This window comes from Marmota monax, unplaced genomic scaffold, assembly GCF_021218885.2.
Source record: "Marmota monax isolate L192 unplaced genomic scaffold, Marmota_monax_Labrador192_F-V1.1 WCK01_AAM20220418_F8-fsc00015, whole genome shotgun sequence".
Taxonomy (NCBI): domain Eukaryota; kingdom Metazoa; phylum Chordata; class Mammalia; order Rodentia; family Sciuridae; genus Marmota; species Marmota monax.
The window spans coordinates 12633267-12657378 of NW_026692194.1; the positions used below are offsets into that span (position 1 = coordinate 12633267).

General features: G+C 40.6%; 2 protein-coding genes across 7 annotated transcripts in view; one reads left to right on the forward strand and one right to left on the reverse strand.

Moving 5' to 3' along the window:
* Positions 1–7628, forward strand: part of Rtn4 (reticulon 4) — a 68254-nt gene extending 60626 nt beyond the window's left edge. For 3 of the 4 annotated variants that reach the window (XM_046423939.2, XM_046423947.2, XM_046423952.2), the window contains 4 exons: positions 5283–5352; positions 5826–5872; positions 6013–6071; positions 6626–7628. In XM_046423939.2, coding sequence (XP_046279895.1) covers positions 5283–5352; positions 5826–5872; positions 6013–6071; positions 6626–6668 — 219 coding nt within the window. In that variant the 3' untranslated portion in view covers positions 6669–7628. The other variant, XM_046423941.2, reaches the window with a different exon arrangement.
* Positions 7629–7765: 137 nt separating this feature from the next.
* Eml6 (EMAP like 6) overlaps positions 7766–24112 on the reverse strand; it is a 267072-nt gene continuing 250725 nt past the window's right edge. Inside the window, exons 31-41 of one of the 3 annotated variants that reach the window (XM_046423963.2) lie at positions 23380–23553; positions 19750–19958; positions 18641–18798; positions 17877–17991; positions 16139–16327; positions 14733–14905; positions 14162–14324; positions 12524–12627; positions 11698–11851; positions 11217–11317; positions 7766–9681 (exon numbers count right to left, since the gene is read on the reverse strand). In XM_046423963.2, the coding sequence (XP_046279919.1) occupies positions 9657–9681; positions 11217–11317; positions 11698–11851; positions 12524–12627; positions 14162–14324; positions 14733–14905; positions 16139–16327; positions 17877–17991; positions 18641–18798; positions 19750–19958; positions 23380–23553 (1565 nt within the window). In that variant the 3' untranslated portion in view covers positions 7766–9656. Of the gene's footprint in view, positions 9682–11216; positions 11318–11697; positions 11852–12523; positions 12628–14161; positions 14325–14732; positions 14906–16138; positions 16328–17876; positions 17992–18640; positions 18799–19749; positions 19959–23379; positions 23554–24112 lie in introns of those variants that run through there. The other 2 variants (XM_046423967.2, XR_006847095.2) reach the window with 2 other exon arrangements.

Consider the following 24112-nt stretch of genomic DNA (forward strand, 5'->3'; position numbering starts at 1 on the left):
TGCCTTGATAAATGCAAGACATTTTGGCTCCCTCAAATTTATATGACCTACATTTTTAGATTCTGGGTCACAGTTACCACTTCTGTTTGAAATCTTCCTCAGAAATTAAATTCTTACTAGCATGTGAGACTTTTTCATACTTTCTCTCCCCAGCAATATGAGGGAAGAGGCTGTTCTTTTAAGTGTGATCAAAGAAATAATTGCAGGCTCATCAGTTCTAAGACCTGACATTAATTTGTAGGCATTACTGTGCTTGGGAACAGGTTTCTTGGTGGTTGACTTTGAGCACATAAAAATGTGTTTTGTAGATTTCTTCTTTAAAATTGTGTGATAGTTCCATTTGTTTTACCCCTTTGAAATTAGCTACAAGCTTCGAAGTCCTAGAAAAGATTTTGAGTGTCCAGAGGTTGAGCATTAATTCATTTTCTAGTTGAACAGTATAGGAAAAATCACTGGCAAAATATTTATTCTTACAGTTCAGTAGAACTTAGTTCAAACATTTAATAGTATAAAATTTTACTGTAGCTAAATGCTTTGACCAGACCCCAGGATTTGTTTTAAAAGTTATATTTCTTAAAGTGGGTATGTTCCATTAATTGCCTCTCATAAAGTTGATGGAAATAAATATTGAAGGGACAAGGAGGAATGTCCTTCAGTAATAAGTTGAGAGAGCTGTGCATGTGTTCCCATCCCAGAGTCTAATGTATATAGTCAGTCTGTGAGAAGTTGGAAAGAGATTGGATAACTTTTTGACCTAGTGATATTTGTCAAATTTTGTGAGATTTAAATGGTATGGTAGTTGGAACAAATTTAAACCACCCATTTCCTGTGATTAATCTGTGTCGGAATCTTTGATAAGGAATCTGTTTAAAACAGTGGTTCTCAGTCTTGGCTGCACATTGGGATCACCTGGGGACTTATAAAATTAAAAAATAACTGGGAAAATGGCAGGGCAGAGGGTCCCATCCCCTGAAACTGATTTTCTCTAGGTGTACTGCCTGGAGAATCACTGTTTTGGCAATAGCTCTAAACCTGGATTATTCCCCCAACCAACCCCCATTTTAAAATGATGATAAGTCTTTACTGGGCTCTGCTTTGGGGCCAATTGAGGGAAGTTACATGCTTTATTTGAAAGCCCAAATTCCAAGAAGTCATCTAATAGTTTTACAATAAACCAAGACTAGATATTTTCTGCACAGGTTCTTATGTTTCTGTAATGTGGCTTTGGATGATAAAGATTATACCTTTCAATGAAAAATTTTTGTTAAAATTGTATGAAAATTTCTAGCTGTAGCTGACTGATATGCAATTGTAATGTTCTAGGTATAATCTTCAATCTGAAAGCAAGTAAAAGGCCTGAGCTCCAGAAATAGTTGACCCAAAAGAATGTTAAAATCTAGCCCTTGGGCATTTATGCTGCTGTTAAGGTACACAATTTTGACAATTTTCTGTGAGATTTCTTTGACTCACAGAAAAATTAAAAGGGAAATACACTGCCAATGTAGAGAAATATACTAGTGAATAAGTCTGAAGTTTCATAAAAGGCCAAATAATTTTTAGTGTTTAAGAATGAAGAAAGTTTCGAAATTGTCAGAATTGCCAAAGCAATATCTGAAATTATTAACATCTCCTTCCTCCATTTTCTTTAAAAATTCCCTCTCCCCCCATTTGAGACATCATAACTTTGCAGACCTCTTAATCATTTGTGTGATACATAGTTAATTACTTTACTCCCACAGAAGAAAGGCTGTCCTTGCCCTTTTTCAGTGTTTCTTATTTCTTAGATCTTCATCTTTGCATATTTCACCTCTGCCCAAAGGAGAGGTGAGCTTTGACTTCCAGTTAATGCTTATTTGGCTATAATGTTGCAAAGTATTTGCAATAGAATGGCCTAGAGTCGATTGTTCAAAATACTTTTTTTTTTTTTTTTTTTTGTCTTCCTTTCTTTTTGCTACCAGGGATTGAACTCAGAGACACTCAACCACTGAGCCACATCCCCAGCCCTATTTTGTATTTTATTTAAAGACAGGGTCTCCACTGAGTTGCTTATCAGCATCTCGCTGTTGCTTAGGCTGGCTTTGAACTCACAATCCTCTTGCCTCAGCCTTCCAAGCCACTGGGATTACAAGTGTGTGTCATCGCACCAGCTCCATGCTTCTTTAAAGTTGTGTTTATTGGTGTTAAGGTGGTGATTCAGGGTGGAGCGCTTGCCTCGCACATGAAGCACTGGGTTTTGTCCTCACACCACATAAAATAAAGGTATTGTGTTTATCTACAACTAAAAAAAGTTTGTGTTCATTGAATTTTTTTTTTCCCTGCCTCATTATGGTACTATGTACATTTGTTATGGATTCTCACTAATAACTGGTTACTCTGTAGGTGACTTATAGAAGAGCAGGTTCTGGAATTGGATATACTGGAGATCACTGAGATCACTATGACCTAGCTAACTTTTTTTTTCTTTTTTTGGGGCGGGGGGGTGTAGATGGACACAACACAATGCCTTTATTTTTATGTAGTTCTGAGAATCGAACCTGGGTCCCGCTCATGCTAGGAGAGCGCTCTACCGCTGAGTCACAATCCCAACCCTAGCTAACAACTTTCTTAATCTTTCTGCCTTGTCTTTTCTAGAAAGATAACAACACTATTTAATGTTTGGGTTAATTATGATAACTGACCAATGCATATAAAACACATCAACTATCTTAAAAAAATGTTTAGAAAAAAGTTAGTCACTTTTGTTATTATGTAACAGTTCCAGTAATTATGCAAATGGTAGAATGCTAATTCTTAAGTGAGACCTCCTTTTTCTTGTCTATTGTTTTTGTTTTGGGAAGAGAGAGAATTATTAAATTTTCTCCAAATGTAGCTATAACATTTACAACTTCTGTGATAGCATATAAAAATGTATATTTCTGGCTTTTTTTTCTTACAATGGGAAAATTTGGCAACATTGGCCTAGAACACTTGGGTATCCCCAGTTATGGAGCTGGGTTGTGGGTGCTCCTTGATAAGGACAGTGCATATGCTCTCTCATCCAGCTTTCCTTGTGCAGCCCAAGGACTGCAGGACTTTTGAGGCCTGCCTCTGTTCCTTGCCTCTGGATAGCCTGGCTCTTAACAAGTGTCCTCAAAATGGCAAATAACATTTATAGATGACCTAGGTGGGAAGTCTTGAGCTTCTCTCCTTGTGGAGTTGGAGTGCAGCCTGGTCAGTGTCAGTAACTGTGATGATCAAATTGGTAGCATGCACATGCTAAAAATAAGCCCTATCTGAATTCTGTCATGGTAAAGTTATCTGTATTGCTAAAATAATTTCTTCTAAAATGTGGAAGGTTGATTTTTTTTCTCTTTAGACTAATGGATTGTGGTGGATGAAAACAGCTCTCTAGGTGTATAGTAACTTGCCCAGGTAAAAAATAATAATCAGAATACAGAATAATCAATGTAGATTGTTGCTAACAACTTTCCCTGTCACATAGTTGTCCTTTAAACCTTTCTACTGTCTCAGAAGCTATCTAAGAACAGGGAGGCATTTTTATTATTTTCAGTTGACAGATGAATGCCTGATTTTCTTACTTAAATAGTAGTTAAATTCAGTTTGTAGGGGTTATCAAAGTGTTACTTTTGGTAGAACTGACAGTTTGTAGAGGAATTCAATGGGCCTTCCTAACCTGAAGTGTGTTCACTCAGATTTGAACACCTTAATGTTCAGTACCCAACTCATAGTAGGCAGCTTTTGTTGAATGAATGGATATGTTACGAAAGATAATATTTTAGATCAAAGGTTAGAAACTAGTGTCTCTTCAGCCCAATATCTAGTTTTGTACAGCCTGGGAGCTAAGAATGGTGGCTCAGAGCCACCATTAAGAGGTTGTTAAAAGAACAACAATACAAAGAATATGAATTAGAGACCCTAAGATGCCCATAAAACCTGAAGTTTTTACTGCCTGGCTCTTTAAGGAAAAAGTTTGCTGATTCCTGGTTTATAATCTAAATGCTAACTATTCTCCTTTTCATTTATACTGTGTTAGATGCACACCAGAATAATCAATGTAGATGGTGGCATCATTGTGATATGTTTGTCACCTACTTAAACAGGTCAGAGTGATTGCCAGATGCTTTGGATTAGGAAGCACAGTTAATTGCAGATGATGAATATTTGATAAAATTCAGACTAACTTGTGCTTATAAGTTTTCAAGAGCTATTTTTGAACATGTCATTGAACCTTTGTATTATATGATGTCATGAAATTTTAGAACTGGAAGAAAACTTTCAAATCTTGTCTAACCATTTAGAGAGTATGGAGGTGAAAGGAAATAAAGGATGTCTCCAAATGAAATTGCTTTTCAGAAGCAAAGCTTTTAAACCCCAACTGTTTCATTTGATGATTAAAAAAAAAAAAAACTCAGATTTTGAAGCCAGGAGTACTAAAAATAGAGTTTGGTCAGTTTGTTGCAGTCATCAGCCCCTGGACCGGACAGTGGAATCTAGTTGCTATAATCTGACATCAGACACGTTGTTAAACCTGTCTTCTATTGTTTGCATCTGCTAAGGTAATGGTAATGATCTCATAAGGGTAAGAGGGCTAAAGGAATTTATAAAGTTGTAAATAGTACATTTGTAAAGCATATATTAATATTTGTTAAAGGCAGCAGTGGTTAAAATAATAATGGTCAGTTTTATTAATAGGTATAAAAGTATGAGGAGTCCTCCTTCCCAAGATTAATTATGGCCCTTAAACATTCATCACTGGGCAGATAAGTACCTGATCCTTAAAATTCTAGAGTTAATATTTTTGGTACCTGAAGTCTAGTTTCCCAGATAAGTACTCCCTGTCTCATCATTGCTCATCAGATGTGTAATATATATATATAAAATACACGTTATATATAATATATCTTCAAGCACTTTTGTTAGTACTTTAAAACCAATTTTAATAGTTAAGCCTTGTCAGTTTTCCCTTTTAAAAGCTAAATAACTTCAGAGGTAAATGAATATTAGAGCTGGAGAGGTAAGGGATTATCTTTGGCATGTTTTCTGATTTCAGAGGAACAGATTAACTTGTATTGTAATCTACCCCCAACCCCCCCAAAAAAGATATTGAGTTAGGTTTCTGTAATTGAATTGAGGCTGGTGAGTTGGAGTCATTGAGATATTTTTGTTTAGAGTATGTGCTGTACCTCTAGTATGTAGGCAGTTTAGACAGATGCTTTTTGAGGAAATGTAATTACAAAACTTTACTTGAATTATGCTTATAATAGGCTCTTGTTTTCTTATAGTTTGCAGTGTTGATGTGGGTATTTACCTATGTTGGTGCCTTGTTCAATGGTCTGACACTACTGATTTTGGGTAAGTCTGCAAAACCATTGGAATAAAAAAATTGCAGTGCAAGGAGCTTAAGACATTGTAGTGTAGAATATTCTTAAAAATGATGTAAATTTGAGGTTGTGATATCTTTAAATAGGTGAACAGATACCGTATTTATTGAAATATACTACTTTAGTTCCTGAAGACTGTTCCACCTAACTAACCGTGTAAATCAGAAAATGTGTAGCCTTACCTGATGGTGCAGTCACAAGTCTAATCCGGAAAAAAAAAAAAAAAAAACAACAACAGTGTGATATGATTTGAAATTGAAACTAGGCATAGTTCCTGTAGCCTCACTCAGGTAATTTGTTCCTCTGGAGTGGTACTTTAGATACATCTTGTATATTTGTTTGTTCATTAGGAACACTGCCTGAGTGAGTGTTTCCAGTTTGATAGTTTAATGTTTGTACCCTGAATTGTTCTACTCCTTTAAAGTTTTGAATTTCCTTTTACAGCTCTGATTTCACTCTTCAGCGTTCCTGTTATTTACGAACGGCATCAGGTAACTTCTTAATTGTAATTTAAGAATACAGAGCTCACTCCAAAACCTTATAAAAAGCCTTTGTTGGCACTTAGTAATGCTTAAATAAGATACATCAGCAATGATAATTTTCTAATAATCCTTTTTATTTCCGTTTTCAGGCACAAATAGATCACTATCTAGGACTTGCATATAAGAATGTTAAAGATGCTATGGCTAAGTAAGTATAATCCGCAACTTTTCTAAGGATGAAGTGTGCTGGTTTGAAAATACTATAATCTTTTCATGTTACAGGCATAATGAGTAGCAAATCTCCATCAGAGTGATAAGGGTTGGCAAAATATTTTTTCCTGATATTAACATCATTATTTTCTAGGTTTATTTAGGCATTTTTTAATCTGTGAGGCAAAGGTAGCAAAATGATAGGTAATAATTTGGCAGCTTTAGGACTTCCTTTCTTGTATAAGCTAAATAATATATAAATATCTGTGGGGAAAAGTACCCAGTGATGATAATATTTAGGAAACATAGCCATTTTTTTCTTCTTTATCCCAGTTAACTTGTACTTTAATGAAGCACTCAATTGCACTATGACCTTCTTGAGTGAGGTGCAACTTGGTTCCTCTGTTTTTTTAATATGCAAATGTGTGTGATCTTCAGTGTTTGCATTTTAAAACCAGTTTTCTGAAATATTTCTATTGAAATAAAATTTTTCAAAAAAGATATCATAATGATATTTACCTTGACCATTTTTCCCCTTCTTTTCATTTGTAGAATCCAAGCAAAAATTCCTGGATTGAAGCGCAAAGCTGAATGAAAAAGCCCAAAACAATTAACAGTAGTTCATCTTTAAAGGGGATATTCATTTGATTACATGGGGGAGGGTCAGGGAAGAATGAAACCTTGACATAGCAGTGCAGTTTCACAGATCTTTATTTTTAGCAATGCACTGTTTGAGGAAAAATTACCTGTCTTGACTGCCATGTGTTCATCATCTTAAATATTGTAAGCTGCTATGTATGGATTTAAATTGTAATCATATTTGTTTTTCCTATATGAGGCACTGGTGAATAAAAAGTAATATGAGAAAACTGTATATTACACTTTGTTGCAGGTAGTCTTGCTGTATTTGGGGGAAGTTGCAGAGAAGGTGGAGCAAGAATAAAACCCCTTTTCACAGTTTGTGCACTGTGTATGGTTGTGTAGATTGATGCAGATTTTCTGAAATAAAATGTTTAGATGAGATCATACCACTAAAGCAGGATTGAAAAAGCTTTGCCTTTTTGGTATGTTCTAGGTGTATTGTGAATTTTACTGTTATATTAATTGCCAATATAAGTAAATATAGTTTATATATATCTATATATAGTGTTTCACAAAGCTTAGACCTTTACCTTCCGGCTGCCCCACAATGTGCTTGATATTTCAGTCATTGGTTATACATGTGTAGTTTCAAAGCACTTAAGCTAGAAAAAGAATATATTTCTAGGAGCACTACCATCTGTTTTCATCTTGAAATAATGCCACATACATAGAACTCCAAAATAAAATTTCATTGCACAAAACTTACTGTAGTTAATTTTGTCACAAACTCTGGGTCTATATGGACTGAATCTAATGCTTCCAAAAATGTTGTTTGCAAATATCAAACATTGTTATGCAAGAAATTATAAATTGAAGACTTACACCATTGTGGTTTAAGCTGTACTGAACTAAATCTGTGGAATGCATTGTGAACTGTAAAAGCAAAGTATCAATAAAGCTTATAGACTTAAAATGTGTTTGGTATTTTGATTTCATAAAAGTGTGACAGATTGTGTACACAAAGGGTAGACTTTGCTTCAACCAGTTAGAGTGGCAATTTGTGCTTTTAGAGTTTCAGCTATATTTACTTCAAACAAAGGTCAAAGAACATGTTTACATAATCAAATTTATTTGACACCAAAATGTTTTTAAATTTTATACTTTGAAAATAAATTCATGCACCAATATTTTAACATGTAGAATACAGTGCAGGATTTATGAACATACATAAAATTATACCATATAAATGTTTACAAATAAGATTTAAGAAGTTTTCTTGACACAGACACTATTGCTCTTTAAATAGTTGTACATATCATTTCTCAGTTCATTTTTTTGTCCACATGGTTATTTGAATACAAGATCCAATTCAGTATGAAAGGTCAGTAGTACAATATAGGCAGACATGGTTATCACTCAGCATCACCAGTCACATAGTTACAGAAAACAATTAGAACTGCATAGGGACTCTACTGTGGGCCCAACAACCTATTAGTGGATTAATGTAAGGCATTAATAAATTGGCATATAAAAATAACTTAATGAGTAATCTAATCATTTAGAATGCTGAAGCACTTCTGTGGTAGATGTTAATCTATTCTTTAATTGAAAATGCTTCATTTCACCTTTTCTCTAAACTGACAACTGCAAATAGCCAGGAACTCAAGTTTCAGAATTTCAGTGCACTGACTGACAGGACTAGTTGGCGTCTGTGCTTAGCCACCTTTCCTCTCAGTGATTGCTGTCAGCCCCATCCAACAGTTAGTGGTTGACTGTGTATAAGTTGACTTGAGGGGCTTTAGAGATGGCTTCAAATTAATATTGCCCAAACATATTCTGTTGGACAACTACCTCAGGAGCTCAAAGCTGAGTTATTTTTTTTCATAATTTTGATTCAGCAAATATTCTTCAGACTTAGGACTCTGTTCTGCAGAATTTGAAAATCTGGACTTGACTCTGTTCTGCAGAATTTGAAAATCTGGACTTGTCATAGTTCACCCCACTCGACCCCACTCCACCAGTGGTAAAAACCAAGGTGTAGCTTCAGGTCACCTCATGTGTTACCATTTAAAGATTTAACAAGACAAATCAGTTCAATTCCATTTGGTCATACTTGAGTTTTATTTGTTTTCCTTTTCTGTTTTGTAATAGAGGTTTGTTTTACTTGATTTCTAGTTTGAAATTCATTCTACTTTCTACTGAACTTAAGTTCCTTTGCTGCTCACCTTCCTTATAACCACCATTTCTCAAGCAATTAACTGATGTCTGTCATTTACAAAGCCTTGACAAACACAGGACATGGATGACAGAGTGAATCTGCTAAGGGTCCTGCAGCCCTCCTCAGTTTTGAAGTTTTAGCACCATATGTAGAAAGGAGATAAACTTTGTGGGAGGTGAGACAGCAGCCCACACACTGGAAACTTTCAAAGGCACTTAATGGATATAAAACTGCAAAGGAAACATTAAAAAATTAAGTTTCTCAACTTGTTTATAACATGGCTCATTTGGTTTTGAAAGCTAGATGTGGAGAACAGGCTATTTCTAGTACTTCAATGCATCTAACTTAAGCTGTGTTCAACTTATTTGTAAAAATGAACATTCTTGAAGTATTATAGAAACAGAATAGCAAAACATCTTTTGTAAAAGTTTTGATGCAAATTAAAAGCTACATATTGGTTAGGGTTAACTGAGGATTTAAATTTTGTTATTGGGCTACATCATCAGGATTTGTCAATGTAGTTAATACATTTAGTTTTTAATCTCCTGGAGAGAGACCAGCAGACTTTACATTTTAGAACTTTACCTTCCCTCTTGGCATCACAGTTTTGGAGAGTCCAGATTATGGGAGCAGTCATAGAATTTCACTAGCATTTGGAGCTTGTGCGTGCCCGCAGCATCGTAGGCATTTCCCAGCAGCTTCGGCACCGCCTCGGCACTGCCTCTGCATTTGCTGGGTTGTAGCAGTAGCAGCAATAATAACTATTATAAGAAATTTCTGCATTTACAGACATCGCCACACAAATACACTGAAAAAGAGAGACCAAATAGTCATTTTTGTACGGCTGGACATACGTCAAATGGCAAACAAACAATCTTGCCAGGTGTTCAGGAATCAAGCTCAGGAGATGTGTTGAACATTTTTAATAAACAAGGAATCTTGACTCCAATTAAGACTTACAGGTCCCCCCCACCATGGCTCTTTTTATTTAAAAAGGGTTTTTTTTTGTTGTTGTTTGTTTGCTTTGGCTCTTTCAGCAGCTTGAGCGTCTGTGCTGAATGTGGTGAGAACTTTTGAAAACTTGACTTTACACTCTCTCCTGTTACTATCAGAAAGGTTTTATCGATGCCACTCGAATTGGAGAGCTCTTTTGAGAGTTTAGCACAGAGCCAGGGATCATAGTGTACTCACATGCCTACCAAGGCCTGCAGGCCCTGCATTTTTACAGTTAGTTCTAAAGAAGACTTGTATAGGAAACAAGTCACCTATCCTGCACTGGGGTGACCAATTGACTTAGGTCTCTTGTTCCTAGTTTGTTCAGTCTGACTGGTTCTCTGAATGGGTGTTTACACTCTGTAGCTGCCAGTACTATCAAGAGTTCAAGTGCCAGCAACAGTTGGCACTGCAAGGTAGCTCCTAGACAGGCATCAGAAAGCCTCGTTGGTGCCATGTTCTATGCAGTGCTTTTGGGTGGGAAGTAGATTCAAGTCTTATGTTTACCACAACGTAACTTAGACTACTAAAGATATTAGAATACATGTGTTTTATATCCCTTTAAGAATTTTGCTTGGGTTGAATGGAAAACAACATTCATACTGCAAGAAAGTCTTCTGATATCAGATGTAGAAAATCTTGAGAATCACCTAGTCCTGTTCCTCCATGCTCTTAAATATCCTTGGTGAAGAGACAGAAGGCAGCTGCCTACTCTGAAGTGCTTAGAAGGCTAGTACTATTTGTGGAGCAGTTCAGTATGCATTCATCTAAATTACTGGCTTCCCCAGGCACAGCTCATGTAGAACCATGTGCCTCTTTCACACTAAGGTCAAAAGCTGCCCTAGATGGTAGCATAAATAGCAAGGTGGGGTTCTCTTGCCACTAACTAGCACTGGGCCTTAGTATTACTTCTCGTCTGATCTCATGTCACACTGGCTAGCACTTGCCAAGGGCAACCTAGGCACAGTGTTGTATTTTGAAAACTTCACTTGGCTGGGGATTAATCATGCATCCTAAAGACACTGGTGACTGGGAATTCTTAAAAAGACATGGATGAATTCTACTCTGTCAATGATGCCTGCCAGCTGTCCAGCCACCTTTGTACCTACCTCTCCAGCAATGATCAGAGTAGTTGTTGCATGACAGATTGGGTTGAACATCACAATCTGAATACCTTATACTTTAAAAAGTCCTTTCTTTCATTAGGACTCAGTAATATTTCCCATTTATTGTCCCACATCGTCAGCTCTTTGCCATGTCCCTGGCAGAGCCTGGCCCAAAGGATACCTGAGATGGGGAGTGAGAGAAGGAAGGCCTGAGGAGTCAGGACCAGATTAACCATGTTAGTACCTGCAGTCATCTCCTCCAGTGCTGACCACATACTTGTCATCGTAAGAGAAACGGATATTTGTCACATGAGCTGAGTGACCAAAGTAACGTTTATGTTTGGCCTGTAAGAAAAGGAAAATGGAGATAGTTAAGGGATCCTGCTCCTCCTAGCAACTACAGAGCACTTTCAAGACTCACACCCCCATCTCTCCAGAACTTCTTTACTCGGGGGATTCCCACTGAGGCTGAACAGCATCAGCCAGCCAGCCTTTTGCTGACTTTCCTGTCTCATCTTGCTCCACTTGTGGCCATTTTGTCCACCTTCCATCATTCCTTCTCTCAGGTTCCAGAGGGAGATGAAAAGGTTAGTCACTGTCAGATCTTCACAGGGTTGGGACAAGATGCCTCTCTCCCCCAGATACCACCTGGATGTGGCCACTATATCCCACAGACTTCAGAAGAGCCCAGAAGCAGAACAGGGAAGTTACTCGGGAAGACTCACAAATTTTTCTGTGCAAGGAAAATCAAACAGCTTCACCAGCCCAAAATCATCTCCTGTGACAATGTTCAGGCCAGCATGAGTCACACACGCACAGTTGACATCAGCCTTGTCAGCATTTCTTGGCCAAATGCCAATGACTTCGTCCCCTAGAATGCTGTTCATCAGGAAGAAATGTTAGGGGGAAGACACATGAGCAAGTCCTGTGGACAGTCATTCCCTCCTAGGGATAGGAGGGATATTTTGCATAATCCAGTATGGTCATGTGACTCTTCTGTCAAAGCATCCATCCGCCCCCCTTCTATACTCTTGTGCCAGCTCTTACTATTACTTCTCTCATTCTCCCACACTCCAGAAAAGTTACCCCCATCATTAATTCTCTCCCTCTTCCCTCTAGTCCTCAATATGTGAATGAGAAGGAGAAGGGAAAGAAGGCTCCTTCAGACTCAAAAGTTGAATCTTCTCTTGCTGACAGCGATTCTGGCCCTCTCATTCCCTTCTGGTGACTGGAAGTTTCACTGTGTACCTGGGCTTGGCCAAGAGACAGGAATTGGCTGCCCTCTGAACTTCTTGGCTGGGATTAGGAACTTGGAGTGACTACATGAAAAAAGGACTTCACATTTCAAAAGCCCTGATCAGATCAAGCCATCAGCCTATACCAGTGCCAAGAAGTCTCCCCCACACCCCACCCCACCCCCAGGGGGAAAAAAAAAAAGAGCTCTGCCTCTGTCTGCACTTCTGCAGATCCTGGCCATCACAAATCCAGAGGCAGAGCCAGGGACAAAAGACTCCCTTATGGGCTTCCTTAAGAAGTGCTTTCTTCAGTTACCTTGTCCAGGAAGCCCAGGTGATCTTCTCAATGACCATGGCTTCAGTTACCTGCTTCCCCAAGGGGACCTCATGCACCTGGCGCTTATAGGCTCCTGTTGACACCTGCAAGTGGAAGGGAACCGGAGTTCATCAACTTTCTCAGTCCAAAGACTTCCCTTTTGGGGTGCTATTCTGAGGATAGGCCCAGACTCTGAATCTATAGGGCTTTTCTCAAAATCCAAGGTCAGATCCAGGCCACAAAGCCCGGGACCAGCCCACGGCAAAATTCAGAGCACAGGGTGTTTTTCCATCATTTTCTCACCGTTTCCCAAAGTCCTAAGGCAGTGGTTTCCCAAGTGATGCTGACAGCATCATCTGGAAACCTGTTAGAAACAAATTCTCAGTAGCACACCAGACCTGCCAAATCCGCCATTTCAAGAGTGGGGCCCAGAAATCTTAAAGCCCCCAAGTGTTTCTGAAACAGGCATCCCTGTCGTCAGAGAACGTGTGGTATGAAGATAAGGCAAGTTTTCTCATGGACAGCAGCTGCTGAAATGAATTGTCTAGGACCTGATCTAGAGTCTTCTATAGGAAATGGATCACCTTTTGCACAGTCAAGGTCATCTGCTAGCACCTGCCAGTCAATGGCTACTGCCTACATCTTTACCCCACTCTCTTCCCAGGGTGCCTCTACTCCAGCCACCCAGGCTTTCCTTCTGTTCATGTAATGAGCAGGGCTCTCATGCAGATGGCCTGGAACAGTGTTTCCGCCCCTCTGTTAGCTACCTCCTACGCATCCTACAGACCTCAGCTTAAATATCAATTGCTCAGACAGGAAGCAAATCTAAATTCAGCACCTTGCTAAATGCTCCCCAGCACCCTTTACTTTGCCTTTTTCTTAGCATGCAATCACAGACTGTAATTAGATGTATATTTTGTAATTGTTTAATGCTTTATCTTCTCCGAAATTGATCAAGTTCCAAGAGACAGGGACCAAGCCCATTTTGTCTGTCCAAACACCTAGCATCATATCTGGTTCAGTAAATAGCTGATGAATGAATGAATGCATTCTCTCTCCCTTTGTGGTGAATACCTAACCTCAGGCTCACAAATACATAGTATTTGTTGAGTGCTGCAGAAATCTTTCTTTTGATTTCAGCTGTCAGTCCCAAGACTGGGACCCCTCTCAATTTCAATCCCTCTTCCTCACTGGTCATCTCCTTGGGGACCCAATGATGAGTTCTTACTCCAGATCCACCATCTGGAATTCAGGTCCCAAGCATGGAGGGGCCACACTACCCAGCAGATTTTGGAAATAAAATGAGTAAACATAAGTGATACAAGCCTTTGTGCAGCCCCAGAGGACTAGAAATTAAGAAGTTTTGAAAGGGAGATGGTGAGGGGAAGCTAAAGAGTTTCCTAGTTTGTTTTTATTTATTTATTTTTTTACTGAAAAAAATTAAAGTGCTCTTTACTTTTAAATTTTTTAACTATTCTAAATTTCTCTAAGCCTCTATTTCTAAATTTATAAAACAGAAAAAGTAAAAGTACTTAAAGGTTTCCTGTGAAGAGTAAAACAGCATGTAACTAATATAAACTATTATTACTATTACAGTTATTTTTGGTTGCCCTTGACATAAGTAAACCCCAGGCATACCTGAATGTATTTGCTATCCGCAGAAAAGTCCATCTGAAGGACAAAGCTTGGGATATCTCTGCAGTAGCCAGTGCGGTTCAGACTTGTGCCCTGAGTGAGGTCATAGAAGTCAACTGTGTGCTCAGAAGAACCAACAGCTAAGAATCGGTTGTCTGGGCTGATTCTAGAAAAAGCAATCCAAGAGCATGGCCCATGAGGAGGCTGCTTGGGGCTGGTCAGGCATGGAGGCTGCTCTTTGATAGACCTCCCAGGCCCAAAGGCAGTGAGATCCTCCTTGTGACCTATATATGGGCGGCTTCTCCCTACAGTCTGTGGAATTCAACAATTTTTCTGGCTCAGATCCCACAGAAGGAAACAACTGTGTGCAGCCTTTTGTAGAATGATATCATATCTTATAAGCAGTTTTGCCACACTCATGTGGAAATTAGCAAAGACACGTCCAAGAATGAACACGTGAGGGGGCAACCTTTCATAGCTGGCTTGTGAAAGTGGCCCTCACATATCTGCTCCTCATTCCAGCCACAGCCCTTCTGGAAGGAACCCACTGGTAGAAGACAGTCTGCTTATGTACCTGATATCTTGGATGGCAGATTTCCGGTCTCGTTTTTTCCCCCAGACTTTCAGGCTGTTCACCAACAAGATGACAAACTCTCCATTCTTCATGCCAATAGCCACCATGTCCCCATCAGGGCTGTAGGCTGCACACCTGGCTGCATGGCCCAGGTTCACCTTGTTGAGCAGCTTCTACATTAAAATAAGGAAAGTCCCCTGAGCCCTTGCCTCCTCTCTTGCTGGTCTCCAGGGAAAATTCTGCACCAGGCCAGAATACTCAGGCTGCTAGCCCCTGTAGGCCACTACACCTCCTGCTTCTCATAATAAATGTCCCTCAGTAGCCAGGGTAACAGCATGTTTGATTATAACATCTTGGGGGACAGGATGTTTTAGGACAGGGTTGGGCAAATTTTTTCCGTAAACTTAGGTAACCTGTCAAAATATTTCAGACTACGTGCCACATGATCTTTGGCATAACCACTCAACTCTGCCTTGCAGCACAAAAGTTACCACCGATAATACATAAACAATTGAGAGTGGCTTAGTTGTAGAAATAGGTCATTGGCCAGATTTGGCCATTGGGTCACAGATTGACAACCTTTTACTTAGGGGAAAGAATGTGAACCTCAGCACCTGCTAGCACAAATCCTGAGCTCTGTCACTTACTAGCTGGGTGTATTTGGGTCAGTCACTTCCTAGGTTTCCCATTTACAAGGAAATTATATTAATATTGGTTTTGGAAGGTTTTTATAAGCATTAACAACCATGCATATGAAGTACCTGTACACAGTAGGTATTCAATAAACAACAGCTGTTAATTTAAAAGTTAACAGGAGTGTAACAACTACATTTATGCATTTGCATATCTATTTGTTGACCTTTGTACTAAATAACAGGACAAAAATTTAGTAGCCATTATGAGATAAAATCAGGTATTTTAATCATTAGAACTTAAGTACTTGTTTTGGATTAGATGAAGTGGGAAACATTTTTTCCCCTGGTCTATTCTTTGCTGTTTTACCTTTGTCTCAGATGAATTTAAAATTGTTTTTCCAACTTCTAAAAGAAAACTTCTTGTAATTTTGGTGGAAGTACAGTAGAAATGTGTGACATTTTAAATTATTTTTAGTCTTTCCATCCAGGGAAGATGTGATTTTTGTTTTTTTAGATTTTGTGGGTTCTTCCATGTAAAGAGAATCATCGTCTCAATTAGATAGATTATCCCTGTACTTCATGAGTTCATATACAGACACACAGCTACAAGACAGGCTGGGTGTGTGAGGGGACTTTTATTATTAGGCTTTCTAACTTAATTATTGACTTTTGGCTGATGGTTTGTCCCACCTGTCCCCCATCTCTGGCTTAACACCAGCCCCCTCCTCACTACTTTTGGGGTATCTGAGTTGGGCAGAGTGAGTCCCTCACCTTGTCAGCCAGGTCCCAGATCCGGGCTGTACCATCATTGCTGGCAGAGATGAAGATGTCCTTGGAAGGATGTGTGGCCAGGCCCCAGATCTCCCCCTCCATGTGTCCATCAATAAGGATATTAGAAGCAGCATTTTTTTCACCAACTTCAATTATTTCTCCATCTTTGGTTCCTACTAAAATTTTTCCCTGTTATAATCAAAATACTATTAGAAAGAGGACAACTGTAGGATTCCACTCATATGAAGCACCTAGAGAAGTCAAACCCAGAGAGATGGAAAGCAGAATGAAGTTGCCAGGGACAGGAGGGAAGAGGAGTTGGCATTTAATGAGGTCAGAGCTTCAGAGACGGAAAGTTCTGTGGATGGGTGGTTGCACAACAAGGTAAATGTCCTATCACCAGACTGTACCCTTTAAAATGGCTGAAATGGTTTTATGTATATTATGCCACAATAAAAAAAAACATTTAAAAACCACTATTAGAGAAACTTAGGAAAGTTGCTTTGCTATGTTGCTATTAAAAGAGGAAAAGCATACAGGTGATTTGCTTTTAACAACTAAACTGTCTCAAGTGGCTCCCTCCATCCTTCTTGTTTTGCCTTTTCTTCATCAACTACCTTGGGTGGCTTGAACCCAGAGTTCCTATCATCCAGCTGCTGCTAGAATATTCCAGGGATTCACAACAAGCTCACTACAGGGTGGGGCAGCCAATCCTTGTTCTTGGACAGCTCAGACATTTAATAAGTTCTTCCTTGCAGGGAACAAAGATCTACTTCCTGACAACTTCCTGGTTCTGGGCCTACTCCTCCCTACGTCTCCCATAATTACTATCCCAGATGACTGTCATTTAACCTTTTTTAAAAATTTGTTCTTTTTAGTTATTTATGACAGTTGAATCTATTTTGATCTATTTATACAAGCACGGAATATATCTTATTCTAATTAAGATCCCAGTCTTGTGGACACACATGAAGGTGAGATTCACTGTGGTGTATGCATATATTTACACAGGAGTGTTACATCAAACTCATTCTGCTGTCTTTCCTATTCCTATCCCCCGATTGTCATTTAACCTTAAAAATAAAATTCCCAGTATGTGGACACCAACTCAGTTTTGCCTTTCTCATGAAGAACAACTAGAAAACAAATTCTTAGGCTGATACCAATTTAAAAATATTATATACACAGGCTATTAAATAGAGGTTAAATTATTTGTTTACAAGTGCATCAAATCTCCTGGGGGTATTTAAGATAGGAGAATAAAGAAAACACGCAGGTTGAGGCTGTACCCCTGAGATTCTGATTTGCAGCTCAGATGTTTTTGATACTTAGCCAAAGTATGAGTTGAAAACCAATGGCCTTGAGCCAGACAGTTTGGCCCCAACATTCTCCCTACTGGCCTCATAACTCTAGACATGGCAAATTATTTAATCTGTTTGTAAGAATATAATCGATAATAGCAGCTGACATCTCCTGGATGACCACATGCCAGGTGTAACGAAGAGCACTAACGGATGATGCGCAGTCCTCACAACAATGGCGGGTGAGTGAAGGTTAGGAAACACGCCCAGGGTCACCCAGCCAGCTCTTCCTGAGGAAGTCACAGTTTACCCGGGTCCATCTGACTCAGCTAGGCTACACCCCACTGCAGTACAATCCACATCTTGAAGGTTTAAGAATTCCCTCTTTCTTGGCCAGGGCCCCAGAGGACAGCTCAGGGAAGGCCAGCCAGGCTCACCTTGCCACGGCACACAGAGCGCACACACTCTACCAACTGGCCTGTCTCCAGTTGGAAGGCCCGACAGCGTTTCATCTCCTGGTCCCACAATTTTACGGCACCTCCTTCTTTGGTCCTAAAAAAAAACAAAACAACAACAACAACAACAACAAAAAACATGAAGAAGCACTCAGCCTGTTGTCCTAAGATTTCCCCATGACCCTTCCCCAACTTCTTCTCCCACTCCTCAAGGTCTTGGGGACCCAGGACCGGCAGGATATCCCCTACTGGTAGGCCCTGCTGATGAGCCATGGCAACCTAAAACGCCTTCAATGTACTGTCTTTGCAGAAAAGAAATCTGGAAAGTCAGACTGTGTTTTCATGACACCAACTAAGACTGTTTCTCTTGTCTTTGTGCTTCATTGTTCAGGCTTTCCTGTGTCACTGGAACTTCTGTCCCTTCTTTTCACTTCTCCTTCCTCCCTTCCCCTAGAGTTCCTAAGAGTAGCACTGGAAACAGCAGAGTTCCTGTTGCTTGAATGCCCCAGTTTATTTAAGAATACCTCTCACATTTTTAAACTACCAGGAACCCACCCTTCTACTTCTCTCTTATTTATGTGGTTTTGGGCCTCGGCCCTCTTAGAGAGCTGACAGACTGAACTCCCTAATGCAGAAAAGATAGGAGAACAACCATCTGCATTTTCCCCAAGTTCAGAAAGCTTCTGTTAGTTTCTCCCAAGACATTAACAAAAGACAAACTGCTTGCAAGAGGAGCTTCTGCTTACGGCCGCTCTTTCCCACCAGTCACGATGAGCCCGTCCCGGAGAGTGGTGTACATTGTAAACACGGGGCCTGTGTGTGCCTTGGCCACCAGCCGGATGAGAAAGTGGTCCTTCCAGACATAGACATCTCCATTGATGGCACCCGTGAACGTGAGGTTGTTCTGCAAACAAAGGGACATTTCCACACCAAGAGCACACTCAAGAGGGTCTCTTCCCAAGCCACCTGCTTCCTTATTTCTCTTGAACAAGACCTGTACAGTCAATTTTGTCTTCTTCATTAAGCAAAGCAGAAGAATTTGCAGGAAAATCACAAAAAGCATAAAGCAATTACCTGGCTTTGAAATTCACCCTTTTGGGCATTTTATTTCCCCACTGAGTGCAGTGCTGTATACACAAGAGCATGGCCAGCTTCAGCCCAAGAGGAAACTTTCCTGGGACTCATCTATAAAGTGGATAAATCCACACACGGAGGACCAAGAATTGACTGCATTCCAAAAAGTCCCTGGGAGCTTGCACAGGCTGAGGGACTCCAGAGTCACTTAAGGGCAGCAGCTGAGGGTTGTGTGGAGCAAGAGATTTGGAAAGAAAAAGGACCACCACCTAGCTGTGGAAATTATTCCCAGCATCCTCAGAGCTATGTATTCAAGGTCTGCCTCTGGAATCATCTCCTTCAGAGGTGTGTGTGTGTGTGTGTGTATGTGTGTGTGTATGTGTGTGTGTGTGTGTTGGTCCTACTCTTTCTGATCAGTAGTTTGAGGAAAACATGGGGAAAAAACTCACCCATCTGTACTAATAAAAGGGAATAATGGTTACTAAGAAGCCAGGAGAGGAGGCTGGGGTTGTGGCTCAATGGTACAGTACTTGCCTAGCATGTGTGGGGCACTGGGTTCGATTCTCAGCACCTCATATAAATAAATAAAATAAAGGTCCATTGACACTCCCCCCCCAAAAAAAATGCAGCAGCAGCAGCCAGGACAAAAGAGATAAGGTAGAAATGGGGCTTCTTGCTTTTTCAGCTTCTTGGCTAAATTTCAACCCCCCACCCTCATATCTGGGGAGAGAAGTGAGAGGGATTCCGGGTCTCTACTGGGGAAGCATCAATTGGAACTCACAGCACCGAAGGCCACTGACAGCATCGTCTGCATCTTGGCAGCCTCCATGGACCCAATGACTCCTTTCTTGTAAAGCAGGGCGCTGCCTGCCAGGGTCCAGAACTTCATGTGTTTGACCCCGACAGATACAAACTGTGTGTCGGAGTCAGGGCGAAATTCCACCACAAATATGCGCTCCAGGTGACCCCCTCGGCTGGCAACCTTGGCACCTGTAGGGGTGACAGCATCCAGTGAGGCCAGTCCTTCCTCAGGGCACACGCTAGGCCAGGGAAGCTACAGCCTAGATGGGTTCCCACCCCAGTGGGCCTCAGGCCCACCTCAGTGTTCCTTCAACAGCACCCTCTCCCCTTCACACTCTGTCCCCAAAGACTGGAGCGAGAGTATGTCTAGGAAATTTCCAGAGCTAGGACCTGCAAATGGGAACCCCAGCCCCTAACCCCACCTAGGTGTCCAAAAACAGAGCAGAAAAGGATGGCCCCAGAGAGGGAAGCTCCCAGACAGGAGGAAAAGGCAGAATGACTTAGGGCAGCCCCACCTCCCTACTCCAGCATCACCAAGGAGTCCCCCTACCCCCGCTGTCCCCCACAGGAAGCCAAATCCCCTTCCAGGGTACCAATGGGGACTCACATTCCTTTAGAAAACTTATTGCTCTCCAACATTTCTGAGATAGTTTTCTTAAAAAAAAATTCTCCATATTCCTTTTTACATTGTGGGTTTATTTTACCTTTAATATTTAATTCTGAAGTTTTTTCCTTAATCCATTTTTTTGTAGTCTCCTGAGTTTTATTTAACCTTTGTCTTAATCAAATCCCAAATCTACTATTTATTTACTTTCATGCCTCAGTTTTCTCGCTATAAATTTGGGATACTAATAGCTTCGTTTTATAAGGTGTTGAGGATTCAAAGGGATTTACATAGTGAAGCTTTCAGGGCAGCTATAATCATGCTTCTTTACCTCCTTTTAAAATCCCTTGGTCTCCATCCTTTTTTTACCTGTATTTTAAATCTACCTTTTTTGATGTCATTAATTTTTATTTTAAACTTGGTACTTTTTCTTTCAAGTTTCAAAATTTAACTTATTCTCAGGGTTTTCATTCCAACTTTTAGTTTCCCCTCCCTTAATTATTTATGCAAATCTTTTTACCTCTCCTCTTATCATTTTGCATTTATTTATTTGTTTTGACCATGGCTTTCTGGTAGAATGGTGGTGGTGGGGTGTTAAGGCAGCTGGGCCTGTAGCTGTCCCTCAGATGCTCCCTAAAGGAAGCCCTTTCTAGGAGAGGCCCAGGGCACTTCTCGCTGTAATTCTCTCTCTCCAGTTGGAATCCAGGACATACTGTAAAATATATCTCACTACCTTGGCTCAGAAATTTTTAAAGTCCATGGTCTCCAAGGTTATCATAAACAGTTAAAAGACAATAGACTGAGAGAAAGTGCTCGAAACTCTTATAATTGACGTTAATAATCTAAGAAGAGCAACAAACCATGAATAAACCACCTTCCCACCCTGAGAAGAGAAAGGATTTGAATAGGTGAATTAAAGAAGAAACAATCCAAGTGATCAAAAGAGATGGAAAAAGAACGAGAGAAGATGCATGTTTTTTTAAGCCTCTGTTCTTTCCTTGTTTGAATCTCATGGGTATTTCTAACTATGGCGACATCTGTATTTCTCTTTGCATTGGCTTCTAGTCTGCTCACAGTGAATTACATAATCTTGTCTAGGACCCAACAGCATGCATTTTATGTAATAAAAGTTCATTTAAAATCTCATTTTATTCTATTATATACACACATCTTCCCCCAAGTAATACTTTAGCAAAAGAGGAAGATATAATATGCTCTGTTGTGATAAGAAAAGTTTTTGTAAACCTCTCCAGACACATGTTATTTATTTGTAAGTAGGACTTGATGTGGAGGAAAAGGCACATTAGAGAAGTAAGGGAGAGGAGGGGACATGTCCACAGTCAACTGGGAGGAGGTGTGGCTGGGAACAGGCTGCTGGATGTTACCACTGGCTCAGAACCCTTCTGCACAGATTGATTCCAACAGAGACAACAGGAGAACATTACCAAAGAGCAGCCTTCTGTTCTCTCTGGGAGCTTATTTAAAGACCTGGGTCCTCTAGTCCTCCCTCAGGAGGTCAGAAGAGGCTCCAGGTAAGCAAGAGTCTGTGCCAAGTTAGGGCCAGAGCAGATTCTGCCTGGAGGACAGATGAAGGAAGACGGAGAGGGAACCTGAACTTAGACAAGTCTGCGTGTAGGGACCCTGCTCTCACTTCCGCCCCAGAGTCTGGGACTAGGGTCAGAAATGTAAAGAAAAGCATCACAAAACCCTAAGAAAGGGCTTTATGGTAAGGGATTTCCCACAATGTGTGGGCTCCTCATCAGGAAGTGAAGAGGGCCATGTCCTTGGAATGACTAGCAGAGGATGGAAAAAAAAAAAAACATCAAAAAGGCATTCAGAGGAATTTCTCCATGGGATGCACCCTGCCTGACTGGAAGACATCTCTAGTCCTTCCAACTCTAAGATGCTACTAGTCTGTAAGTTAAACTGGATTTCTCATCTGGCCCACTTGACTCACAAGGAATGAATCTACATCTACAGATAATCTACAGATCAATTATGGGGCCACTTAGACAGAAAGGAACTGGTGAATAAGAAAATGAGAAGGGATAGTTTCCCAGGAACACTGTAGATCTAGCTACTTCCCATGAAATATAAGACATAAGAATCATTCTTAACATCTTTCTCAAATGGACCTCAGGAAGGACTGAAACTGTCCTCCTAATGTGCCCATCTCTTTATAGTCCTTCCCTACCCCCTCCATGGGAAGATGAGGAGATAATGGGACTCTAGACCTCTGAATTGGAGAAGTGCCACCTCTCTGCTTGCCTGCTCAGCGTGTCCCAGATACCAGCTGCAGACAGACCTCATTAATGTCCTCACTAATTGGATTTGCTTTTGCCAGAGCAGTACCTGACCTGAAGATATACTCAGAAGCCTGTTCATCTTTAATTGTAAGACCACCGTAAATTTAGTAGTAGCTAGTGTGTGTACGTGTGAATGTGTGCATGCACGCGAGTGTGCATGCATGTTGGAGGAGAGTAAGAAATTCATTAAATATACACCTCGATTGTAAAATGAGTCCCTATTCCAAAAAAGTTAAAATGTATAAATAAAAAAAAATTTAAATTCAACTTTGCTTTGGAAACTAAGATAGTGAAAGCCACCCTACTTCCTATGATAAGGCAACTAAGGTGAGATGGCTGTAACAGAACCCAGGGACAACAGAAAGAATACTGAGGACAAGGAATTTTTTGTGAGATGTGAAGGCAGAAATGAGGATGCTGCCTGAGGAGGGGAGGCTGCCAATGTCGGTACTTCACCAAAGTGCCCAAAGACCCTTCACTAACTGGCCCAGGATTCCCAGGCCATCCTCCACCTGGCCATGGGGCCAAAGGACACAGTGACATCTGAGGAGCAGCTCTCCAGGATCCCAACAGTCCAGTTGCTGCTTGGCTAGCAGCAGTGCCTATGGTGGGCTTTGGAGTGAGGCCCATCTGGGTTCCAGCCCAGCCTGAGCCGCAGGCGAACCCTCTGGAAGGTACAGAACAGCCCTACTTGGTTTACCTTCCTGCCATCGCCAGACAGTGATGGTGTGCTCAGGGTCCACTCCCACAGACACCAGCAGCTTTCCAGTGGCGCTGAAGTTGACGTAATTAACCCCCTTGGAGTGGAAGCACCGCAGCATGGAGAGAGTGTGTTTGGTCATGGCGTCCCATATGTGGATGGAAGGTGTTGTCCCTGGGTGTGGGGAAGCACAACAGAGAGCAGTGGAGCCCAGGCAATGCTTGTGTTTGTTTCAAAGTCTTCCTTAAACAAGTGTTTGGGGGACATTATGGCTAACAGAATAAGAGTCTTACAGTCTGACCTGGCCAGAAAATACAATGGAAAATTGCTATTGAAGGCAAAGCCCTATGGACACTTACATCTAACACACATACACACACCAACACACTTGTGGAGGATCTTATACAAAGAAAACTGGTGAGGTCAGTGATTTGTATCTGCAAGTCAGCCAGATACAATCAGCAAATATGATACATTGACATGATTTTGCTGTGCAGATTCAAACTACTCACGGATGGAGTGGCCTTACCTGGGGCTTCCGTGATATCACCTGCATTGGGTGGGCAATGGCAATGAGGAAGCATCAAGGGAAAACAATAGCTAAAATAAGTCATGTTTCCAATAGTGAAGCACTCAACACCAGCATCAGAAAGTTCCAAATTAAATTTAAAAATGGACATGGGTTCAATGGAAACAAGCGGAAAGGTACTTTTGTAAGAATTGCCTTTGAAAT